A 24,487-nucleotide genomic window follows, 5' to 3' on the forward strand; every position below is an offset into this window, starting at 1 on the left:
CACCGGGAGAGAGGCAGGTCAGTGCCTGCTGAGGAAGGGCTCCGAGGCTCATGCAACAGCCTGAGGTCCAAGTTCAGGACTCTGAATTTTTAACGTCATAGGATTCCACACAGAAGCACAGAGCTAGGATCAAAATATAAGACTGGAGGCCCGTAGGCAGCACGAAGCTCCTGAGACACTAATAGGGAATCAGGGAACAGCATCTCTCGGGTCCTGCCCTCCAGTCCTTGCTCATCGGAAGGCATACTCCTCTCTCTTATGCGTGGCCCCTGAGGAGGCCAGGCCTGGCACCTCCTGCTACACTCCTGCTGAGATCAGCAGGTTCACCAAACCCAAAACCTACTGCTGAACCCCCATGCTTCCAGGACAAGCTTACAAAACAGGAAAAACAGATACAAATATACAAATAGAGCAAAAGTTAGTAGTGTAATATTTTCACATACCACACACTCCTCCCTCCTTATTTAATGGCTGCAAACTGGAGGTGGATACTTACGAGTTAGATGATCCAAAGCTGAATCCTGAAAAAGATGGGAAGGGTGAAGTGAGTGCATGCACACATGCACTCAAGAGGCGGAGGGGCAGTCCCGGGCCCCACCTCGTCCCTCCCTGCAGAGCCCTGTTGCCCCCCATCTGAAGGCCAGCGGAGGGTGGGGGTGGGGAAGAGGTGAGGAGCCTTCTTGGCATTTCAAGGTTCTTCTCTCCCCCACGGCCAGTGTGGGCTGTGGGTCCCTGGCATGGCGCCTCCCACTCAGCTGCTCTGGGGCCACACGGACCCCTTTCATTAGGAAACCATGGTTTCCTTTTCCCATTCACTTGCTGCTGCTTGGAGAAGCAAGACACTTGGGTACTAGGCCTGGTTCTGCGGCTTGCCCTTTGGCCCTTTGTCCAAATGGGCCTTGAGGGGGATTTTTTTTCTTCATTTGTAAAGTAACAACGATGCCTCACTTCTGCACCTCATAAATGTTGCAGAAATAAAACCAGAAGAACATACGTATTCCACTATCTGAAGAAGCGTGGGTTCAACAAATCAGACATTTTGTCCAGTCTTTACATCTTATCTTTGGCATTTGCCACCTTTGATTTTTAAACCAAGATCTAGTAAGGCGATTATTATTATGGGTTCTTGTCTTGAGAGAAAATCAAGGCAGTCATTTTTTTCTTTGGTAAGAAATGGCACATTACATGTCTAATTAAAGCCTAAAAAGAACATTTTGTTTTTCACCCACTTTCAGCCTTTAAAATACTAAACAGAATTGTCAGGTAAAAACCACTCAATTCTTGGGTGGGGGGCAGGGTGTGCAGAGAGGTGGGGGGCATTTATTAAGGAGAATGCAGGAGGGATTACAGTGATGGAACAGGTCTGGCCGCCTACCTCCTGTGCTGGATCCAAAGCCAGAGAATCCCCCACTCTGGGTCCCAAAACCAGAAGTCTGTTGGGACAGTGATCCGAAAGTCGGAGCGTTCTGACTTGCGAGGGTGCCAAAGGATGTGGTATTGCTGCTGCTCCCAAACCTGGGTTCCAGTGAGAAAGCAGATGGTGGTTAGTGTGGCCATGTTGGCACCTGCTGTCCAGAGTCTCAGGCCTGCTCTGGCAGGCCTCAGGCTGCACGATACACAAATTGAGGGGACGTGCTTGGTTTAGACTAGTGGTCTCTCAGAAGTGGCAGGCTAGAGCCCAGAGCAAATCTCAGCTTTGGGAAGGAAGACAACAGGAACACGATACAAAAGCCAAATGGTCCGGGGTTTTAGCTTTTCTCCACTGTCTGGAAATTCCAGGTTATCTGGAAATGGAGCAGCACTACAGTTTTTTCTCTATCTCCAATAGTTCTTGGATTTCATCCCATCATTTTAGTTTCTTGTTTATCAACAACCTTCTTCCAGTTATTTGTCTTTAGCTTCTTTCTGGATCTTGATTCTATGGACTTTTCACAACAAGGTGATGGGTCTTCTGAAAGCAGACCCTTGGGGTGGTCCTGACTGGTCCTGCTCTATTCCTACTCCTGCTCCAGGCCTCCCAGGAACAGTGGGAGCTCCTCAAATGTTGGCCAGGGGCAGACATGGACCTGGGAAAAGGTGACAGAGTCACCTCATAACAGAGTCAGTACTTGTCAGCCTCTTTGACAAAATGGAACTAACCAGTCAGGATTTGTGTGCGTGAGCTCCCTCCCAAGGCAGAATATGATACTTTGCTACTAGTAAAGAAAATAGCAGGTTTCAGATAAATAAATAAACCTCAAGATTCCTAGTCAACCCCAAATCCTCCAACTCTGCAGTACCCTGTGCTGGGCGGCCACTGGAGACATCAGTGTCTGTTGGAACCTGCCAAGAATATTGGTTTAAGTTGGTCCAAACTCTCCTTTAAAAGCTTTTCTTAATTTTAATTCTTGGGGTTTCTGGGGGGAAACTTAAAGGAATCATTAGTTTCTACATGAAATCCAGGAAGCAATCTATCAACTCACTCACTTTCTGGAAATTTGCCAGCATTTCCACACCAATATCTTTCATGATATGGGGGAGGGCATATGAGTAAAAACATACTTTAGTTTACTTTCAAGATAAAGATGCTATCACCTTGTCTTTAAGATTCACCCCAAGTATCCCAACAATTCCCCCAAACAAAGCCCTCATCCCCTTCCCATGTCTTGAGCTTTAAGCATCCTGAGTCTTGTGCCCAGTGCCAGGACAAGGTCCACCAGATGCTGATTTCAGACACTCATATGTCCTTTGAATGAGGCACTTTGTAGTCATCACCACATATATTTTATTGGGACTCTGTGGTCTGGTGAAGGCTATTTATTTTCTCCTTGGGGTTTTGGCAACCAGACTGAATTTCTGGGGCCCTTAAAAGCAAATCCCTAATATGGCATTTTCAAGTGAGGATGTGCACAAGGCAGTAAAAAAGCAGCTCTGAGAGCTAAGCTGAGACTCTGAAATGTGTGGGGTGCCCAGTTAGTGCCCAGTGTGGAAGCTGGCCCATGGGACTGGGACCCACACACCCACTCTGGGGGTCTGGAGTGGAACAAAGGACAAAAGGAACGGTTTGCTCAAGGACAATGGGTCGGATGACACCACAGTCCCATGGAGAAAGAATGTGGTGAAAACTATTCACCTTGAACTCCCTAACAGAAATCACCACACAAGGGGCAGGCCTGGCTCTAAAGAAGCTAGGATGGGACTGTTTTTCTTCCTTATATCATCCTTTAGTTCCACCAGAACAGGGCCTGCCAACCAGTACTCTATGTTTTTGGCTAATGGCAACACAGCTCGCATCCACTCGCCTACTCGACAGTGTCTAGCTTAGAAGAAATGAGCCTTCCCAGAGAAGGAAGAGGCTTCCTGGACTGACTTGCTGATTTTGAGGGAGGCGGGCTTCAGCTCAGTCAAGAGTAGGGAAAATGCAAGAACTGTCCTGCCAAAATGGGCATGCTGGGCCCCAGTGCTTTCTCGGCCGTCCCCAGGTCCATCCCCGGGGGGGCTTACCCGAATCCTCCTGCGCTGGCAGCCGCAGTACCCTCTCCGAACACTTTGCCTCCCGTCGAGCCCAGAGGGCTTGTAAAGGCTGGGGCTGAACCGAATGCTGGCACCCCTCCAAACCCAGGGGATCCCCCAAAAGTAGGAGGGCTGCCAAACACTGGAGCAGCACCGAAGCCACCTGAGCAAAACAGAGGCAAACAAACAGAAACAGGGAAAAAGAAAGGAGACAGGAAGAGAAGACAATAAGTGGTGAGAAACCAAATCAAAAGAGGAAGGAAAAAGGGGAAAACAGGTTAGAAAATCAAATTAAAATAACTGTGACTTCTAAGTACCGAACCACCCCCTCCACTTCTAGCAGAAGGGTGGGGTCCACCAGGGGAGCTCCCTGGAGCTCTAAGAATCCAGCAGACCCTTGTTTGTCTATGAGACCCTCGATCCCTCCCATGGGCAAGGTGGACGTGTCAGCTCCCAGTCTCGTGGAATCAGATCGTCACCAAGAACCAGCCTGGTGCATTTCTGACCCCTTCCCAGCCCGACCACGTGGTTCTGAGACTCCTCACTGAAAAAGCATTCTGGAAAACTCTGGTCCCTGCCTGGCTGTCAAAGATGACAGATGTTGTTACTATCACGACTCAGGTAGGGCTTCTAGCTTCATGAAAATCCACATTCTAAAGCTAGAGCCTCAAAAAAAATAAAAAATAAAAAATAAAAAATAAATAAATAAATAAAGCTAGAGCCTCAAAGTCTCCTCTTGGGGAGAACCTATGAACTGGGTTACAGAAGAGATGGGAGAGGCACACGGCACTGGTGCTCAGCCAGGGGCTTTTTATTTATTTAAAGCCCTATGGCTCTCACATCTCTCCACAGTCTCGCTGCACAGAAAAATTTCTTAAAAATGCTTTCTCTCTGCAGTCAGGAGCAACTTCTCAATAAAAAAGCACACTGAATTTCCTCTCTGGAGGAAGGCTGCTGGATAAATGTGATAAAACAATCAATCAGCCCTGAGGAGAGCCATCGGAGTCCCTGACTGCTGAACGGGGGCTGGGGGGCTGGCACATGCGCAGGCCATCGTGCCGAAGGGCAGGTGCTCTGAGGTGGCCCCCTTGGATTGGCGGAGATGCATGCTGGGCGGGGAGACGGACTGTCCTTCCCTGAATATTCCTTCTGCTCTGGAGAGGGTTCCCAACCCCAAGATACTGTGTACCTTATTTTAGGCTATGAGCTGGGAACCTCAGTGAGTGTCTGTTGAACAGAATGGAATAAACTGTAAAAGAAAGGTGCTCTAGAACAGAGTATTTCTTAAAATGAGTGCTGGCCTAAGGAGCTAATGTGCTAAAGGGGATGACAGTGGCCTCGGTGCAACGAAAGAGAGGCCAAGGACACTCTTCTCGCGCTTTGTGGAAAGTGAGTCCTGCCATCAGAGGCACGCATCAGGCCTTCTTCTTCTTTTTTTTTTTTTTTTAAGATTTATTTATTTATTTATTTATTCATGATAGACATAGAGAGAGAGAGAGGCAGACACAAGAGGAGGGAGAAGCAAGCTCCATGCCGAGAGCCCAATGCGGGACTCGATCCCGGGACTCCAGGATTGCGCCCTGGGCCAAAGGCAGGAGTCAGGCCTTCTTATGTAAGCACAATCAGACTGCAAACTTCTGCTACCTGAATCAGGAAAGATCAAACTCTGGGCAGGAAAAGCTGTTAGCTGAATTCTTTCATTATTTGTTGTGATTCACTCCTGTGCTTACTTATCATTCCTAGTGAAGATACTTTTTGCTAGGGCTCATGTTTGGGTTAACATTCTAGATTTTCAAACCATGAGTGAAATTCCAAGCCATGATAATGGAGACTGTTGGGTTACAAATATAAGAGAGTGGAAAAAAAAAAAGTGCTAAAAAACCCTTGCAGTTGAATTATTTAAGACCGATCATAGATCTAGTTACATTTTCTTCCTAGACACACACAGCTGTACCTGGTGCCTTGCGCACAATATTACTCTGACTTCTTGGTGGAGGGTGAGTGAAATAAGAGAAGTCACAATGATACAGAAAATAAACTGGACTGGGGAGAGGAGGTGAGACACACAGAATCACACACACAAACGCACGCCCTCCCCACCCCTATATGCACACCCACCACACACACAATCACATATCACACACACACCCCACAGACACACACCATATACACACCTCACACACCAGATATACACCCCCCACCACATATACACCCCCACATACCACATACACACCCCTCATACATCCTCATACACACCACAGACACACCCCCAAACACCAGACACACACCACACACATATCACACACACATACACACACCAGACACACATCACATATATAACTCCCCCATGCAACACATACCAGACACAACCACACATACCACATATACACCCCCCCCACATACCACAGACACACACACACAACATATACAACCCCCCACACCAGAAACACACATACACACCATATATATCACACATCACAGATACATATATCACATACACAACACATACAAACCACATACAAACTGACACCACATACACACATACATACCCCCCATATATACACCCCCCACATACAGATATACCACATACACCCCCCCCACATACACATATAACACACATACCACATACACACAATGCCCCCAAACAACAAACCTGGGTCATAGCTAAGTGAAACAGGAGGAAAATGATCACTCTATTATTTTTTGGATCTAGGCACTACTGATGCTAGGAAGGGTTCGACTGTATTAGATGCCGTATTTTCATGATTTTCTTCTCCAGAAGAAACAGAAATTTGCTAATAATCAATGATAATAAAACACCTGACTTACTGAGGGCCCTCTGTATGCCACGTATAGTGCCAGGTGTTACACAACACTTTGCCTTAATTCTCCCAATAAACCCGGAGTCCCTGCCTTGCAGGGGAGGAAACAGGCTCAGAGAATATGTTATTTGCCTGAGATCAGCCAGCTGATGGTGGCAGTCCTGGGACTGAAGCAAGGGCTGTGTGACTCAAGAGAGCACCTACCACTGAACTGCATGTGTCACCCAGCCTCTCTCCACCGCAACCCCAGCAACAGGGCAATGGAGTGAGCCTGACAGGCTGGGAACGGTGGTTTGGGCCCACCTCTGTTTCCCTCACAAGTAATCTCCAGCACTATTATTTCCTAAGGTAATTGTACTGAGAGAGGATGGACACTTTTGGAATTTTTCAAAGACCCATCAAAATGATCCATCTAAAATCTGTCTTAAAGCAAAATGCCAACTGTGATGTCTTAGGCATTTGTATTGCCTCGGCAAGAAGGATGACTCCTTTATTTAAAGCAGCCTTTCCTTATGCTCAAGACTCTAGCACCTCCATCTACACCAGAAGCCCCCTGAGAACTGCCATTAAGTCCTGCAGGGAGAGCCAAAGTGCCAGAAGCACAGGGGACATGGGCTTCCTCTACCCTTAGTGTCACCTCTGTTGCTACCAGTTCATTCATCCCCTGCAGCTTTCTCTGTTGGAGTCTTCAGTCTGAGGCCTTTCACAGGGCAAAAAAACAGGAAAAATATTCGGAAAGGTAGAATATATTTTCTCTAAGATTAAAAAAATAAAAGCATAAGATTCTCAAAGTCAACTGGGACCTGATTCCAGAATAAGAACGACATATAAGAAAAACACTTGAATAAAAAAAAAAAATTATCCAGTTCCTTAAAAAAAAAAAAAGACGCCTTGATGATTAATGGATTAAAATTTCTCAGTCAAATGTCTGCTTTGTTAACTAGGACTCAGAGCTTTGTAGCTTTTTCATTTTTAAATCATTCACTGTGAGGAAGGGTGGGGCCAAAATAAAGCTGCAATGCTCATGTCTAGTGCATTTTAAGTTCTAGGAAGAATCAAACACTGCAACCAAAGACTAACCCACCCAAGCCACAGGTCTGAGTAATGGAGCACGATGTGTGGAAACCACAGCAATTTAGGTTCCAGAAGGTGGGATTCCAGGCATGGAATGTGGGACGGTCCTATGTCAGAGCCACCTATGCATCTGGTCCTTGGTAGGGTCTTTCCTCTCGAACTCACATAATTTTAAAGTCTCCCATACACACAAGGAACAAGAATCCTGACCACTCACCCTTGGGGAGTCTGCTTTAAAAAACTCCTTTCTCTGCAAACATCCTCCCCCACTCTGCCACTGATCTTTTTTGGGGAAAAAAAATCTTTTGACACAATTTTCCACGCAACAGGGATAGGAATGCAGACCCTCTGAAGATCTGAGACAGAAAGAGGACAGAAAGGCAGTTGACAGAAATGAAGTGTTTTTTTATCTACATATGTATTGTTCCTTAAATTCTGAAATTACAAATGTAGCATATGATATAGAAAGTCACACAGTTCACAAAGATATACTTTAAAAGTAATGCTGGGATAAGAAGTAGTGCTAGCGATGCCCTTTACTCTGGAATCCACTAGCTGTGGGAAGTAACTACGCTGTATACTTGCAGTAAGTGGATGTTGTATGTGTACATGTAATATACTTATGTATGTTATGCTAAAAAAAAAAAAAAGTTTTGAGAAAGAGAACAAATGAAATAGACCCCAAAACTAAGCAGATCATCTGTCTTGCCCATGACCTGGAATGGGACCCAAGCTATTCTGTGACTTGGGTGCTTTCTTGTTTATATTTTAGTTATCACTGTTTTGTATGTTCTCCTACTTTGGTTGCTCTGCACTTGCTACATATTTACATTCTTGCTTTGGGCATGTCTCAGGAGACCTAGAACAGTGTTAGGAACACAACAGATGCTCAGTAAATATAAAAATGAATTAGGGAGGAAAAGTCACTTCATCCATACTCAATCCTACTCCCTTGAGAGCCACCCTAGAGAGATCTCCTTCCAGGTGTCCATGCATATGTAAATACACATCTAAAAATCACCACAGCTATTAAGTATCAGAGTACCTGTTTTATTTGGAGTAGAGAACCCGAAGCCTTGGGATGCCACACTTCCTCCTCCAGAGCTGAAAGTGCCTGCAGGTTTCTGCTCCCCAAACGATGAGCTGGCAAATCCACCAAATGTCTTGGCCCCACTGTTTCCGAATAGATTAGAGGTATCTAAAGAAAGGAGGAACATGTTGAGGGAGATCAGAGGTAGAAAAATGTCCTTATCTACTTGGAACAGAAGAAAAAAAACTGCAGCTAGGTGTTTGAGGAGAAGCAAATGACAAGTCTGGGACTCAAGGGAGCTGGGCTGTAGTGAGCACCTTCTCTGATTTGCCCACATGTTAATAACAAATTCTTAATCTCTGGGAGCCCAGACTCTGGATTCTAGGGGAACACCTTCCAGGGAGGGGGGTGCTGCAACAGGCCCAGTAAAGAGGCTCCTTTGCAGAAACGCATCTGTACCCCCATGGGGATCAGGTCTCTCTACCAGCTTCCCATGAGACTGTTTTCTCCTGAAGAATAGGGCTTGCTTTCATTCATCTCCTCCCATGAAAACCAACTTCACGCTTTGTAGAGCTAGAGAAAAAAAAGTCAGAGTAAATCCAAACCATGCTTAATGGCTACCAGCTTCCCGATTTTATAGTCAGGTTGGGCCTCTTGGCTGTTGCCGGATCTCCTCAAGGAATGGCAGCAAAACAAGAAAAACCACAATGCTCCTAACTCTGATCTTGGCGGCGGCGGGGGGGGCGGGGGGGGGGGGGGAACAGACACGACTAAAGATATTATGAAGAATGTAAGAGGTAGCAAGACTTGCAGTCTGATTTCCTTTTCCTAAGCAGTTCAATGAAGCCCTTGACCTTTCAGATGGTTATCTAGGTGGGTCACTCCCTCTACACACTGAATCTACACCAAAAATGAAAGGAATAAAGGAAATGAACTCCTAAAGACCAAGATGGGTAAGAAGTGTTTTGCCTGTTACAAGAAATGCAAATCTGACCAGTAATGCACAAGTAGCCAAAATTGTACACATAGGAGCACTTGGGTAACACAAACAGCACACCATCAGGAGTTTTTCTTTCACCTTTTGGGGGGAGAAGGTAGAGACAACTCACACTTCACTACCATGTTTGGGTGGGCATTTTGTTAAAATAAGTTTGAGCCCAAAGGCGGTGGGGTGAAGCTGTCCTGAAATGGGGTCAAGGCTCAAAGGCACGGGAGTAAGTGGGGCACTGAACTGATGCTCCTGGTAGTGACAGGGCACATGCCACATTAGCAAGTGAGAAGTGTAAACATCTATATGAGGCCAGTATGGCCCTGAGCTGATTAGGTGCTTCCAGTGAAGGTGATGGAGGGAAGGGGAGGAGAGGAACTCACTTTCAAAGTCCAGGTATATGAAAGTGTCCCACCTCGAACCTGTCAATCCCAAGGTCCCCCATCTCACTCTGCTGCCAATCCTACCCAGGCGTGAGATGCGACTGCTCATAGTTGCAGTTGCAATGCTCTTGATCTACAATCCAGGAACTGAATAGCTTACCTCAGGGACATGACCACCTTGAATTTCTAGGCACCAATACATGGAACCCCCGGCCACCACATGGTCATTTGCTCTGTGAAACTCCTGGTGGTGGGCAGCCCGGGTGGCTCAGTGGTTTAGTGCCACCTTCAGTCCAGGGCCTGATCCTGGAGACCCAGGATCAAGTCCCACGTCGGGCTCCCTGCATGGAGCCTGCTTCTCCCTCTGCCGGTGTCTCTGCCTCTCTTTGTGTCTCTCATGAATAAATAAATTAAATCTTAAAAATAAAAAAAAAAACTCCTGGTGGTAGTTGGAGCACCTGGCTAGCAGTGTGCCAGGCACTGATGGTGGGAGGGGTGCACAAGCTCCTTTTCATCACCCTCATACACGGTACCACAGGATTATCCATTCTTCTATTGTAAAGGGACTTGTAGGTGGAGTTTACAAAAATGTCCTCTTGAACAGCCTGAGCTTTCCGTCAGGGAGCTAGCTTAGAGGCCACATTATATTCTTGCGGTGGCAGTACACTCAACAATGGTGGTGAAAAACGGGCTATCCAGCCATTCCTTTTACTTGGTACCTCAGGAATAGAGACTGCAACTTTCCGACTTCATTAGTACTCATGTGGCAAAAATTCCAAATAGCAAATCAAGTCAAGTGCGAGATTTGGGGCTAGCTCTCCTCTTGGAGAAATCTGAGACACAGAGGTGAAGTGATTTTACCAGGATGATATTGGGAGACTGAAATGCCTGAAGTCAGAGAACACAGAAGCTTCTAGGCAGATTTACCCCTTCACCTTGGAGACTCCTCTGTCTGAAGATGCTCATGGACATTACAGTGGAGTACACAGGTGTTCTGCAGTCAGCCCTGGCTCAGGCTACCTAGTAGCTGTGGGCAAGGACTTCACCTTCCCAAGTCCCAGTTTCTTCTGAGATAAAATGGGGACAGTGAGGGGGGAGAGGGTGTCCACATGGCTGCGGTGAGGATCAGATGAGCTGACGTGTGCAGAGTGCCCAGTTGGGCCGATGGCAGATCCTCTCCTTAGGATACAAAACTTCCCGTTTCTTTAACTCCTCCTCCTGCTACATCCCACTCGTGTTCACCATAAGAAGACACAGAGCAGATCAGTGGCAAAAAACAGTAATCCTTTTCATTTTGCAAAGATCATGAGTTAAACCAGTCAAGTTGTAACAGTTTTCGTTCACAGTCTCAAGAGGAGCTCTACATGTTGAAACGTTTTAGGATTTATTTAAGCTGCTCTGAAGCAAAGTGGCATTAAACGAGGTCTGCTTCTGTTTCCACAGTCGTCAACGTGCTGCTCGGTTCTCTTAGTGGTTCTAAAATAACATAGTCCCTGGCTCTGGAAATACAAGTAAGAGGGTATCTTCGTTGTTGGAACAACATATCATTGTAGTAGATACCTCTTCACTTGTGGGCAGAGCAGCCCAGAGAGAGCCCGTAGTCACAGAGCTGTTTGGTGGCTTCTACTCTCCAGGGTGGCAAGGCCAGGGACAAGTGGCATCTGCTCTGGGCCTCCCCCTGCTGGCACGACATGGATCCTCTTGGGTCCTTTTATTTGGCAAAAAACACTTGCATGACCCAACACTGGGGCCAACCCTACTTCAGTTAAATTATATCTGGTATAAATTTGATATAAATACCATCACAAAGACCAGCTCCCATTTCCTTCTGCAGGTCTAGAGTCACCAATTAGAATTTCACACACACTGAGAAGGGGTTTCTCAAGAAGCTCTAGTACAAGATTTTTTTTTCTTTAAAGATTTTATTTATTTATTCAAGAGAGACACAGAGAGGCAGAGACACAGAAGAAGCAGGCTACATGCAGGAAGCAGGATGTGGGACTCAATCCCCAGACCTGGGATCATGCCCTGAGCCAAAGGCAGCGGCTCAACCACTGAGCCACACAGGCATCCCATCCAGGATGCTTTCTAAGACATTTTCTTCCAGAACAGTTGTAGAGGGAGGCCTTGCGGGCCCAAACAGATTCTTCCCAAATGGCTTCTTTATCCTCACCCAAGTATGTCTTTCAGGCCTCTGGACAGATAGAATGTGCTGAAAATGGTTCTAACCAGTGTCCTCAGCACAACACTTGAGGCAGTAAGTCCTGACAGGTGACAATGTACAGTGGTGCTGAATTTTAAGTGACCCCAGGGGTTAACAGTGTATCTCAGGTAGTCTCTGGGGAAGACAGAGAACAGAAACCTTTACAAGGTGGGAGTTGGATAAAGAACATGCCAACTCCAAGCAACAGTATTCCCAGCTTGTCTTTCTCATTCAGGGCAGAGGTCTAATTATTTCTCAGGGCTAAAGAGGGCAGCTTCAGGAGCGGGTGACCTGGGGCCTGAATGTCACAAGGGAAATTGCTGGTTGCTCAATCTGGGCTCAGATACCTATCTGCAGGGGAGCGTGTTCGATGCCACAGAGAATGAGCCCGAGGGCTGTCAGACAAGACACACTGGGAAGAGGATCTGTGCTCCGCTGCAAGGCTAGGAAGAACTCAGGAGGCAACAGGGTAGATCAGAATTCTGGAAGCATACTCAGATGAAACCCTGGCTGCTCCCCCTAACTGCTGCTACCTCTGTAGGTCCAAAACCCTTCTCTGAACCTATTTCTTTATTGGTAAAACAGGGAAAGCCACACCTCAAAGTACTGTTGTAAGAAATGGTTAGCCCAACTACACTGAGCATCTAGCACATAATAGATGGTCCATAAAGATCCACTGTCTTCCACTTCATGTCACAGGAAGGTGACACGAGGGCTGTGGGATTCCGGAGAGAGAGAGAGGTCACTGTGGACCCCTATGACCCTCAGGTCAAGCTGCACATGGGTGCAGACTTACAGTCACCCTTAAAGGAAGGGGAGGTTCGGTGGGTGGAGTGGAGGGAGCAGGTGAGCCCTGCCCCTGAAGCCGGGAGTAGGGTGAGGGGCGTGTGTATGAAGGTCGGCCAGCAGACAACCTGGCCAAAGCAGAGGGAACATGTTAGGAGAACAGAAAAGAGTGTAGGAACAGTTCACAGAGGGCCCTGACTGCTGACTTCAAGTAAGTGGGAAGCTGCCAGGGGTTGTGTGCAGGGAGAATGGTGAAAGCAAAGCAGAGTTAAAAACACTCTACTTGGTGTGAATGTCCAGATGCCTGGAGAGGAGGCTGGAAGCAGGGAGGGGGATATGCGGACTGCTGTGATAACCTAGAGGACAATGGGGGACATGCCTCCAAGGACAGAGAGAAGCAGCAGCAAAGGAACCAGTGGAAAGGCAGGAAGAGAACCAGGAGAACCATCTATATGGCCTAGGACAGATGTTGTGCTCCAAGTGCCAAATATTGCCAAGTCACCCAAAAAGAAAGAGGTGACCCATGGTTTGCAGAAAGCTGCCTTAGTTCTGGTGAGGACAATGCCTGTCCCGGGATGACTTCTAGCTTTTCCTCTTCCAAGGCTCTTCCTCTTCTCCTGCACCTGGTCCTCAGGCTACAAAGGCTCCTGTCCCTTCCACTATTGAATCCTATCTTCAGTTTTAAAAACAAAATACTGTTGGGACACCTGGGTGGCTCAGTGGTTGAGTGTCTTGCTTTCAGCTCAGGGAGGGATCCCAGGGTCCTGCAATCGAGTCCTGCATCGGGCTCCCCATGGGGAGCCCGCTTCTCTCTCTCCCTATGTTTCTGCCTCTCACTGTGTGTCTCTCATGAATAAATAAAATCTTTAAAAAATTAAAAAAATAAAAACAAAATAATGTTTAAGTCTTTCTGGTACCTGAAACTTCTCTTGCCATAAAAGTAAACTGCCAGTTAAAAAAAAAACTAACATTCAGGAAAATAAAGACCAGGAGGTGTCTGGTATCATGAATGTATAATCTTACAAAAGCATCTGCTTTGATTTTAAGGCAGAATTAAAGCTTTGGAAACAACAGTGTGCCAGTGAACAACGGACTAGGGGTAGGGGAGGGCAGTGCTGACTTGCAGCGTTGTCCAATTCCCATCATATAAATACTCACGTAACAGTGGAGTTCAGGCTCTCCAACATGATGTACACTGGGTACAACTGGAGAGAGATGTGCACAGTTGGCTCCCACAAGCCAGGGCAAGCCATCTCTAGTCCCCCACTGAGGAAAGGCAACTCTTTGACAGGTAAGGTGTAAGGGATGAATCAGCAAGGAGGTAAGGGGTTTTTACTTTTTCATTCTTTATTTTAAGATTTATTTATTTGAAAGAGAGAGTGCACGCATGAGAGAAAGAGAGAGAGAGAGAGAGTGCAAGCGTGCACAGGAGCAGCGGGGGGAGGGTAGAAGGAGAAGCAGACTTCCTACTGTGCAGGGAGCCTGATGTAGGACTTAGGACCTTAAGATCCTGAAACTGAACCGAAGGCAGACACTTAACTGACTGAGCCACCCAGGCACCCCGGAAAGGGGTTTTTAAAAGGATACAACGTGCCTAAGTTTCAACAAAACTGGTTTATAACACAATCTCGTAGATGGTAACCTACCTATGGGAGAAACTCATATTTCTAAGTAGCATGTTACTGAGTGGTTCTTCTGTGCCGGAGGCTGTTTTGTACATTATATATGATCTAGTAGAGTTCTAGATCTGCCACTTCCTGGCCTTGTGACTTAAAAAAAAAAAAAAAAATCACCTAACCATTCGGGGCTTGTTTCATCATTGGAAAATGGAGAGAGTGCCACACAAGGATCCTATTGTCTAAGTATGTGCCGTGAAGTCCTGCAGTCCCATGCTAAGAGCTGGGGGGAAAGGCTGGGAAACCACCCAGACGCATCTCTGGTTCTTGACCCTTGCTTCCAAGTACATCTACTTTTATCTGTTCTAAGCATCAAGAATTCTGCTTAGAAGTTTATCTGCAGAAGTAGTTTTTGAAAACCACTAGACTCAATTTCTACGATCTCTCTATTCTAGGATTTTAAATTCCTCTTGGCAGACAGGAAGCAAAGATTTCTAATCATATACCTTCACAAGTGAAGAAGTCTGTGTCTCTAGACTATAATCTTTCTTTATATACTTTTTAGGTGGACAGTGACATCAAAACAACTCATCAGTGAATCTGGAGACTCAGAACAGAGAACTGTGCTTTGAACTGCATAAGTCTTAACGTGAAGGAAGATCTATCTTGTTCTGTAGAACATTAGCTCCCGATTTGCGAAGATCTTGTGTGGCACAGCAGACAAGAGGTGTTCCGTGGGTAGCATGTTAAATGAGGGAAGCAGAGAGGAAGATGACAGGCCCCCAACTTTCCGTATCGGCCTCCATCGGCAGCGGAGTTTTCTTTTTTTTTAGGACTTAAAAAAAAACCCCAAATTTCTTTTATTTCCAACTATGAATAGACAGATCAACAAAGAATTTGAAAAATTAGCCAGAGCAGAACGATACAGCTTCATTTGAAAATAAGACAAAAATGTAAGAGATGAGAAATAATGAAGGCTTCAAGTTTTGGGCAACATTTCCCTGTGGCAGCTGAATTTTAAAGCAAATTCAGAGTGAGTACGACACAACGAAAATCCAGATGCTCTTCTCCAAGCATACCCAACTTGCTCTGCTGCTCTCATTTATGCCTGTCCACTCGCATTCACTTCAAGTCATTTCAATCCCAAAAAACAGAGCAATCTGGGCCTTGGGAGAGAATAGGGGAGGAACTCAATGCACAGATCCTCACCCTGCAGCTCCGATGTCTTTTCATAATTATACAGGACATCTCATTAAAAAACTGAAAACCGAAAAGCAAAATCAAAACAGATCACACTGCTTTGATCCATGTTAAATGGGCCTTCTAGATCTTCTCTTTCCTTTCTACACTTGTCACCAAAGCTCTGCTCGCACCACAAGGATGACAATGGCATTATGGGGCCAAGGGACTGGGAAAATGGTCTCAACTTACTTGGGGTGGCTGCAGATCCAAAGCCCCCGCTGGCTGAGCTGAATGGGTTTTTGTTGGCTGCATCCTGGCTGGGTTTCCCTCCAAGGCCACTGAAGAAACCTCCCCCTCTTCCAGTGTTTCCAGACCCAAACACACTCCCACTGGAAGAGGGCTGCTGGAAAACAAAAGGGGCAGGAAGTGAGATAGGATGAGAGGTCATCGTCAAACGGCAGGCCACATCCGTGGAAAGGAGGCATTCACAGCTGGGACAGATGGAAAAAGCAAGAGTACTCTGATTAGTTCTGGGACGGATACTCTAACAACCACACAAGAAGCTGGACTCTGGACAGGCACTTCCTACAAATCAGAAGTTCTCAAGCTATTCCATGTTCACAGTTCTCTGAAAACATGATTTAGGGGAGGAGGGAACTTTGAATGTTTATCTGCTCTGCTGCCTGTAGTCTCTGCTTGACACAATGCCAGGGGCAGGAAAACCTATCCCTCAAGGATTCCCCCAAATGAGAAAGTTTAAAAACATTTCTGGACAATTATGAACACGACTGATTTTGATTCCTCCAGTATTTGGCTGAACTCATCAGCAACTGATGAAAAGTGATTTACACTGTCTTTTCTCCCAATTTGAGTACTTTTATTTCATAATGACTTTCCCATACTGCAGAAATAAGCTCAAATTAGCTTCCATTGTTGAAATGATGACCATGGCTGAATTTTGTCCAAGTCTGCAAATCTTATGCTTAGAGGAGGCTGCTAACTTAGGGTGCTTGCTGACTCAAAGCTGTCTCAGGCATCACACACTATTTCTGTTTGGAAATTCATTAGGAAAGACCAGTGCTAGATTTGAGGGACCATTAATATTAGTTAAATGTGATGTCTTCTTGGATGATAATGTAGAATTAGACAGACTTTTAGAAATGGGTTATGTGGGGGTGCCCCTCAGGTGGTTAAGCGTCTGACTCTTGATCTCAGCTTATAAGGTCTTGTTCTCAGGGTGGTGAGTTCAAGTCCCACACTGGGCTCCACACTGGGTATGGAGCCTAGTTCCAAAAAACAAAAGAAAACAAAAACAGAAATGGGTTACTAATGTACAGAAATCTTATAGAAGTGTCCTTCAGGGATGCCTGGGTGGTTCAGTGGTTGAGCAGCTGTGTTTGGCTCAGGTCATGATCCTGAGGTCTGGGATTGAGCCCCACATCAGGTTTCCTGCAGGGACCCTGCTTCGCCCTCTGCCTGTCTCTGCCTCTTTCTCCGTGTCTCTCATGAATAAATAAATAAAATCCTAAAAAAAAAAAAGTGTCCTTCAAAGGCAGACAGAATGGTGTCTCTGAAATGGGAATAATGAACTATCCAGCTCAAAACAATTAAATGTGCTAAGAAACATGATGCACTTTAGAATAGCGCCTGAAATATAAACACATGCTCAGAAAACAGCTGCTGTTTAGTATTTTCACAGTGATGGGAACAGACCAATGACTGAGCACTTTCTAGATGCCAGGCATTTTTCTAACACTTCACACTAAATCACACCTCCAGAGGGCCACCTTTGAAACAACTCCCTAGTGCGTCCCCTCAGGGGCACAGCCACCACACTGGTCTGAGCCACCTAACCTTACTATACAACTTAACCGATGTCCTGCTTCCACTACAATCTCTGTTCAAACAGCAGCTAGAATAATATCTACGAGTGGCAGTCAGACCATTAAATGCATTAATTAAAAATTCTACAAGATCCTCCATCATCTGGCCCCAGTCTACCTCTGACATCATCTTTTAGCATCTCTCCTTCCCTCTCCCCTCAACATGGTCCAATTTACACTGGTCTTTTGTACTTGAATGCGACAGGCTAATTTTAAGACACTTGTCTCTAACTCCCTTTTTTTTCTCCCTAAATTTCTTTAAAACGACAATAACAGTTTACTACAACCACTTAACGATGAGTAAGAGTTTTTTAAAACCTGGAATCCAATCACAAAAGCATAGGCTTTGATAACTAATAGCCAAACTTTGAAAGGAAGGAAGGCATGGCAATGAATCCAAGCATCATACAGAAAATATCAGACTTCGTAGCTGACTTCCATGCATCAGACCAAAACACAGTCAACTGCCAATATGTGGATATTTTCACCCTACCAAAAGATGGCAATTTCAGATGGCTCGACCTAAATGGTAAAAATAGGATCTGAAAAATAATGGCTACCTGCAGAAATGAATAGATGGGGATCACAAAAGTGAATGTGAATTGATAGTTATTGCAACCTCAGAAATAGGTTAGAGAGTCCCATTCATTTTTTTAAAAATTTTTATTTATTTATTCATGAGAGACAGAGGCAGAGACACAGGCAGAGGGAGAAGCAGGCTCCATGCAGGGAACCTGATGGGGGACTCGATCCCGGGACCCCAGAGTCACAGGCAGGCACTAAACCACTAAACCACTGATCCCACCCAGGGATCCCCCCATTCATTTTATTTTATTTTATTTTATTTTATTTTTTTTCCCATTCATTTTAAATACAATAAACTACTACAGTTTTAAAACTTTAAATTATGGAAAATCTTAAAAGTGTACAGAAAGTAATGCTATTACCCCAGGCCCATCATGCAATTTTGATGAACTCATGGCCAGTTGATCTTTATCTATACTCCATTTATCTCCCCTCATCTTTTATTAGTATGAAGCAAATCCTAGACATCTTATCATTTGAACCACTGATTTTTCTAATATAATCTCTAAAATAAACTATAACCATACCATTATCATGCCTTAAAAATGAACAATTCTTTAATATCATGAAATAGGCAGTTACTGTTTAAGATCCAACCTCATAATGTTGCCAAAATAAATAAATAAAATAAATAAAAAAAAAAATCAAAGTTGAACCTCCTTAAGCCTCCAGACCCAACCCTCACTTCAAAGGAAGGAACAAAGGGCAGGGGACCAAGTTAACTGGGAGCTGTAACACAGGAATGCAGTCAGCAACCAGATCACAGGAAATTCTACCGAACAACTGAATTATGAGAAACGAGGGGAAGAGATACAATGAAGAGTTATCTATGGAGACATACTCAGGAGACCTATCAAGCAGTCTCAATGTGTGGACTGGATTTGATCCTAATACAAAGAAACAAATATAAAAAGGAAAAGGAGACAGTGATGAGACTTCAGAAAGGCATTTCCTGACTATGTATGTAACCTAAATCCTTTTCCCTCATTATTTATTCTCTTCATAGTACTCAAACTCTCTGAAATGAACTATTTTAATAAAGACTCTATCAAATGTAACCTTCCAATTTATGAACAATGGATGTCCTTCCATTTTTTTAGATCTTTAATTTCTTTAAACAATATTTTATAGTATTCAGAGTATGTTTTACAGTTATTTTGTTAAATTTATTCCTAAGTATCATACTCGTTTTGATGTTATCAAAAATCGAATTGTCTTACTTTCATCTTCAGATAGTTCATTGTGAATGTATAGAAATATAATAGATTTTAAAAATATTAATCTTGCATCCTACAACTGAACCCATTTATTAGTTCTAACAGTATTTTAGTGGATTCCTTAGGATTTTCTATTTACCTGATCATGCTATCTGCAGATAGTTTTACTTTCTCCCTTCCAATCTAGATGCCTTTATTTCATTTCCTTGCCTAACTGACCTGGCTAGAATCAACATGTGCTTTTGAGATTCATCTATATTGCTGCATGTGTTGGTCATTCTCTTTAGACTGCTGAGCAGTATTCCATTGCAGGAGTATGCTGGTGTTTACTAGTATCCTGGTAAACATCTGGATTGTTTCCAGGTTTTAGCTGTCATAAACAAAGCTGCTAAAAGCATTAAGTCTTTTTGTGGACCTTTATTTTCAGCTTTTGTGGGTAAATACCTAGGACTGGAACTGTTAAACTATAAAAATAGTACATTTTTCAGATTTATTGCCAAATGGTTTTCCAAATCACTAGGTTATCATCCCACCAGCAACATATTCAGAGATCTACTTGCTTTAGATCTCCACATTTGATTTTGTTAGCTCTTAAATTTTAGTGATTCTAGCAGCTATGGAGCAGTGTCTTATTGTGATTCCAATTTGCGTTTCTCTGATGACTAATGACAACAGGCAAGTTTTCACATGCTTATTGGCCATTCATATCCTCTTTTGTAAAGTATCTAAGTACTTTGCTTACTTTTTAAAAGTTCTTTATATATTCCTTATATAATCTGGACAGAAGCCTTTCATTTGGTACATTATATTTTCTCCCAGTCTATGCCCTGCCTTTTCACTTCATAACAGTCTTTTGATGAGTATTACTTTCAAATTCTGATGGAGGCTACTTTCTAAAGTTTCTCCATTAATGCTTACTGCTTTTTGTGTTCTAAGATATCTTTGTTTACCTAACAATGTTTTTTTAACAGTGGCACTAGCCTTTTGGGCTGGATAATTCCTTGTTTTGGAGGGATATATGTTGAGCAGCATCCCTGGCCTCTAACCCCCTAGATGCTGACAGTATCCCCTACTCCTGAGGACCAAACAGGTCTCCAGACATTGTAATTGTGGAATTCTCCCACAGGGATGGGGGTAGGGGTGGAATTGATACCATTTGAGAACCATTGGTCTGTGCAAAAGGAGCAAAAGAAGGCTTTTTGCTCCGGATGTCACATATTTAACATCTCCTCATAACCATACAATACATTGTTTCCCAGTATGGCCTGAGTCTTTTTTAGCTGCTTTAAGATTCTACTCCTTGTATTTGGTTTTCAGAAGCTTATCTATGATGTGTCTAGATGTGGTCTTCTGGCATTTATTCTGTTTAGGGTTCACAGAGTTTCTTGGGCTTCAGGATTTGTTTTTCCATACATTTGGAAAAGCTTGGCCATTTTTCTTCAAGTACTTTTGTCTGTCTCCTTGCCTTCAAGGACTCAAATTACAAACACTCCAGACTGCCTGATACTTTGTCACACAGGTCATTAATGTTCTGCTTGGTGGGTATCTCAGTCTGAGTTTCATTCAAAACATTGTTTACATATTCATTTTAAGTAGGCTCCACACCAATAAAATGGGGCCCTCAGATCAAGAGTCACATGTTCTGCCAACTGAGCCCCATTCCGAGCTTCACTTCAGATAATTTCTGAAATAATTTTTGACACGTGTTCAAGTTCACGGTTTTTCTGTAGTACTCACACTGCTGGTAAGTCTGTCTAATCATTTTTAATTTCAGATACTAGATTTAAACTTTTTTTTTTTTTGAAGATTTTATTTACTTATCCATGAGAGACACACAGAGAGAGGCAGAGACACAGGCAGAGGGAGAAGCAGGCTCCATCCAGGGAGCCCGATGTGGGATTCAATCCTGGGACTCTGGGATCATGCCCTGAGCTGAAGGCAGACGCTCAACTGCTGAGCCACCCAGGTGTCCCTAGATTTAAACTTTAGATACAGATCAAGACTATTTATTTTTATGACCTTCAATTCTCTGCTGAGATTCCTTTTTCACCCGTTCTTTCCTTTTACTGTAAATACTTGAGCACAAGAGTCACAATTGTTATTTTAAAGTCTCTGCCTGGGATCCCTGGGTGGCGCAGCGGTTTGGCGCCTGCCTTTGGCCCAGGGCGCGATCCTGGAGACCCGGGATCGAATCCCACATCGGGCTCCCGGTGCATGGAGCCTGCTTCTCCCTCTGCCTGTGTCTCTGCCTCTCTCTCTCTCTGTGACTATCATAAATAAATAAAATTAAAAAAAAAAGATTTAAAAAAAAAAAAAAAAAAAAAAAAAAAAAAAAATAAAGTCTCTGCCTGCTAGTTCCATTATCTGGATCATCTACAGGTTGTTTTTTATTGTTTTCTAAAATATGATTGCGGGTGTCCCCTACTATTTTTGCTTCTTCATGTTATATATTATATATGCCATATATGTGTAAAATACATACATTTTTTCTTTTGGTATACCAGACTTTGCATGTAGAACAAAGACATGGGGAATGAAGAACACTGTTTCTCCCACAGCACGAGAGCCCTCTTTCATCTGTATCCAAAAGTGAATATGCAACTATTCACATTTTACTATGTGTTGAATTGATCTGGAAATGAGCCAAAGACTGAACTCACCTCTGTTTGCTTAGGGTTTAGGGTATTTCTCTTATTGTTGAGTCTGGAGCCAAGAGGGAGTTGGGCTGCAATGTTACCTTTGGATTCAACAGTTCTGGGCAGCAAGATTGCAGGACTGTGCAAGTCTTTCTGCTTTTTGGTCCTGCCTTTACTTCTTTTCTCTTAGAAAAAGTCGGGGAGAGGTGGTTAGGGAAGATTTTTATATTGAACAAATTACTGTTGTACTTGCAAGTCTTTCGACCTCCATCTTTTTTTTTTTCTTAACAAAACAGCTTTATTGGGATTTAATCCACATACCATAAAAGTCACCGATTTTAAAGGATAGAATTAAATAGTTTTTGGTATGTTACATTATTAAGTTAAAATTGTGGCAAAATATCATTTTGTAATTTTAACCATGTAAGTATACAATTCAGTGGCATGAACTATATTCACAATGTTTTTTTTTTTATAAGTTTATTTTTTTTTAATTATTTATTTATTTATGATAGTCACTCACAGAGAGAGAGAGAGGCAGAGACATAGGCAGAGGGAGAAGCAGGCTCCATGCACCGGGAGCCCGATGTGGGACTCGATCCTGGGTCTCCAGGATCGCGCCCTGGGCCAGAGGCAGGCGCCAAACCGCTGCGCCACCCAGGGATCCCTATATTCACAATGTTATACAGCCATCATCAATACCTATTTCCAGGATTTTTTCATCACCACAACCAAAATTCTTAACCATTAAGCAGTAAGTCCCACTCTCTCCTCCTTATAGCCAATGGTAATTTCTAATCTATTTTCTTGCTCTATGAATTTACCTATTCTAAATAAATACTTCATGGTGGAATCATACGTTACTTGTCCCTTTATGTCTGGCTCATTTTATTTAGCATAATGCATTCAAGGTTCATCCAAGTGTAGTGTGTATGAATCAGAACTTCATCCCTTTAGAAGGCTGGATAATATTCTGCCATATGAATAGGCCATATTTTGTTTGTCCAGTCATCTGTTGATGGAAACTTGGGTTGTTTCCTCCTTTTGGCTATTGTGAGTAATGCTCACAATAGTCTGCTGTGAAGACTGGTGAAAAGAGTCTCTTTGACTTCCTACTTTTAATTCCTATAGGTATATACCCAGTAGTGGCATTGCTGGGTCATATGGCAATTCTATGTTTGGCTTTTTGAGGAACCACTGAACTATGTTCTACAGATGCACTATTTTACATTCTAACCAACAATGTATGAGGGTTCCAATTTCTCTACATCCTTGTCAACACCTATTATTCTCAGGGTTTTAAAAATTATTATTATTGCCACCGAATGGGTGTAAAGAGGTATTTTCATTATGGTTTTGATTTTCATATTCCTAATGTTGAATGGTATTGATCTTTTCATGCACTTACTGGTCATTTATTTTGCTTGTTCCCCTTGTTGCCAAGAGCTCCTTCTGGATTCTTCTCTAGCCAGTACATTTCTTCAGTCTTTAGCAAGGCTTCTCTTCCACTTCTCAAACCCAGACCTGACATGTGCCCCCAGAATCCGCTATCCCATCACATTCACCTACCATGGGCTTCCCTCTCTGGAAATCAATTCCACAAGGCTTTCTGCCAGTCTGAGTCCCACTGTGACAGATACTTTCCAAAGATGGTCACAGCAATGTTTCTAGACTCATGTGCTCTTCTAAGAGGTAAAGTCTATTGCCCTCCTTTTACACTTGAATGAGATTTTATGACTGCCTTGAACAAGAGAATGCAACCTAAGTAATGCTCTGCAAATAGGTCATAAAAGGTTATATGGCTTCTGCTTGATTCCCTTTCTTTTTTTGAAAAATTTCCTTGGAATCCAGCCACCATGTTGTAAGGAAGCCCAGGCCACAGAGAGAAACCAAGAACTCCAGTTAAATTCTGAGCCAACAGCAAAACCAACCACTGGATATATATAAATGCTACTGATTTGGAGGTCATGTGTTACATGGCACTAGATAATTCCAATATCCATGGGATAAATGTGATTATTACACTATCTGGATTTTGCTTGGTGTTATTAAAGGAATTAAGGTCTTCCGAATCCTAGCCAGAATCTGCCTTGTACTCTTAGATCTATCTTTCTTTTCTTTTCTCTTTCTTTCTCTTTCTTTCTCTTAGATATTTCTGAGGATACTCCTATCAACTGAAAATTTATTCATTTTTATGGTGTCTATCATGTGCTAGCCACAGTCCTAAGAATTGGGGATATAGCAATGAATACAACACAGAAAGCCCCTATCATCAGAAAAAATATTGATTTGAATTTTTGGCCCCTCCAATTGCAAACATAATTTCTGTGACAGAAGAATATGGGGGTGGGTGGTGGAAACGAGTAACCAATATAGAGTTTATCACAGTAAGTTTTATATCTGTTAGCTCAACATTATGCCTGTGAGTTCCTCATGCCACTTTGGTTTAGTCATTTTCACAGCTGGTTAAATTCTACTATAGAACAATACAAACTTGTCTACACATTGGAATACTGGTAAACATGTGGGATGCTTCCAGTCTTTGGTTACTGTAACAATGTGGCTATAAACGCTCCTGTATCCTGGTGCC

The 24,487-nt window shown here is 43.6% G+C and overlaps 1 protein-coding gene across 7 annotated transcripts in view; it reads right to left on the minus strand.

The window, feature by feature from the left end:
* Positions 1-24,487, minus strand: part of NUP214 (nucleoporin 214) — a 103,984-nt gene that overhangs the window by 1,292 nt on the left and 78,205 nt on the right. For 3 of the 7 annotated variants that reach the window (XM_025475506.3, XM_025475505.3, XM_025475510.3), the window contains 5 exons: positions 15,826-15,979; positions 8,434-8,586; positions 3,484-3,655; positions 1,376-1,515; positions 497-521 (listed from right to left, as the gene is read on the minus strand). In XM_025475506.3, coding sequence (XP_025331291.1) covers positions 497-521; positions 1,376-1,515; positions 3,484-3,655; positions 8,434-8,586; positions 15,826-15,979 — 644 coding nt within the window. Of the gene's footprint in view, positions 1-496; positions 522-1,375; positions 1,516-3,483; positions 3,656-8,433; positions 8,587-8,877; positions 8,992-15,825; positions 15,980-24,487 lie in introns of those variants that run through there. The other 4 variants (XM_049114400.1, XM_025475507.3, XM_025475509.3 and 1 more) reach the window with 3 other exon arrangements.

The sequence above is a fragment of the Canis lupus genome, chromosome 9 (genome assembly GCF_003254725.2).
Source record: "Canis lupus dingo isolate Sandy chromosome 9, ASM325472v2, whole genome shotgun sequence".
In the NCBI taxonomy this organism is placed as follows: Eukaryota; Metazoa; Chordata; class Mammalia; order Carnivora; family Canidae; genus Canis; species Canis lupus.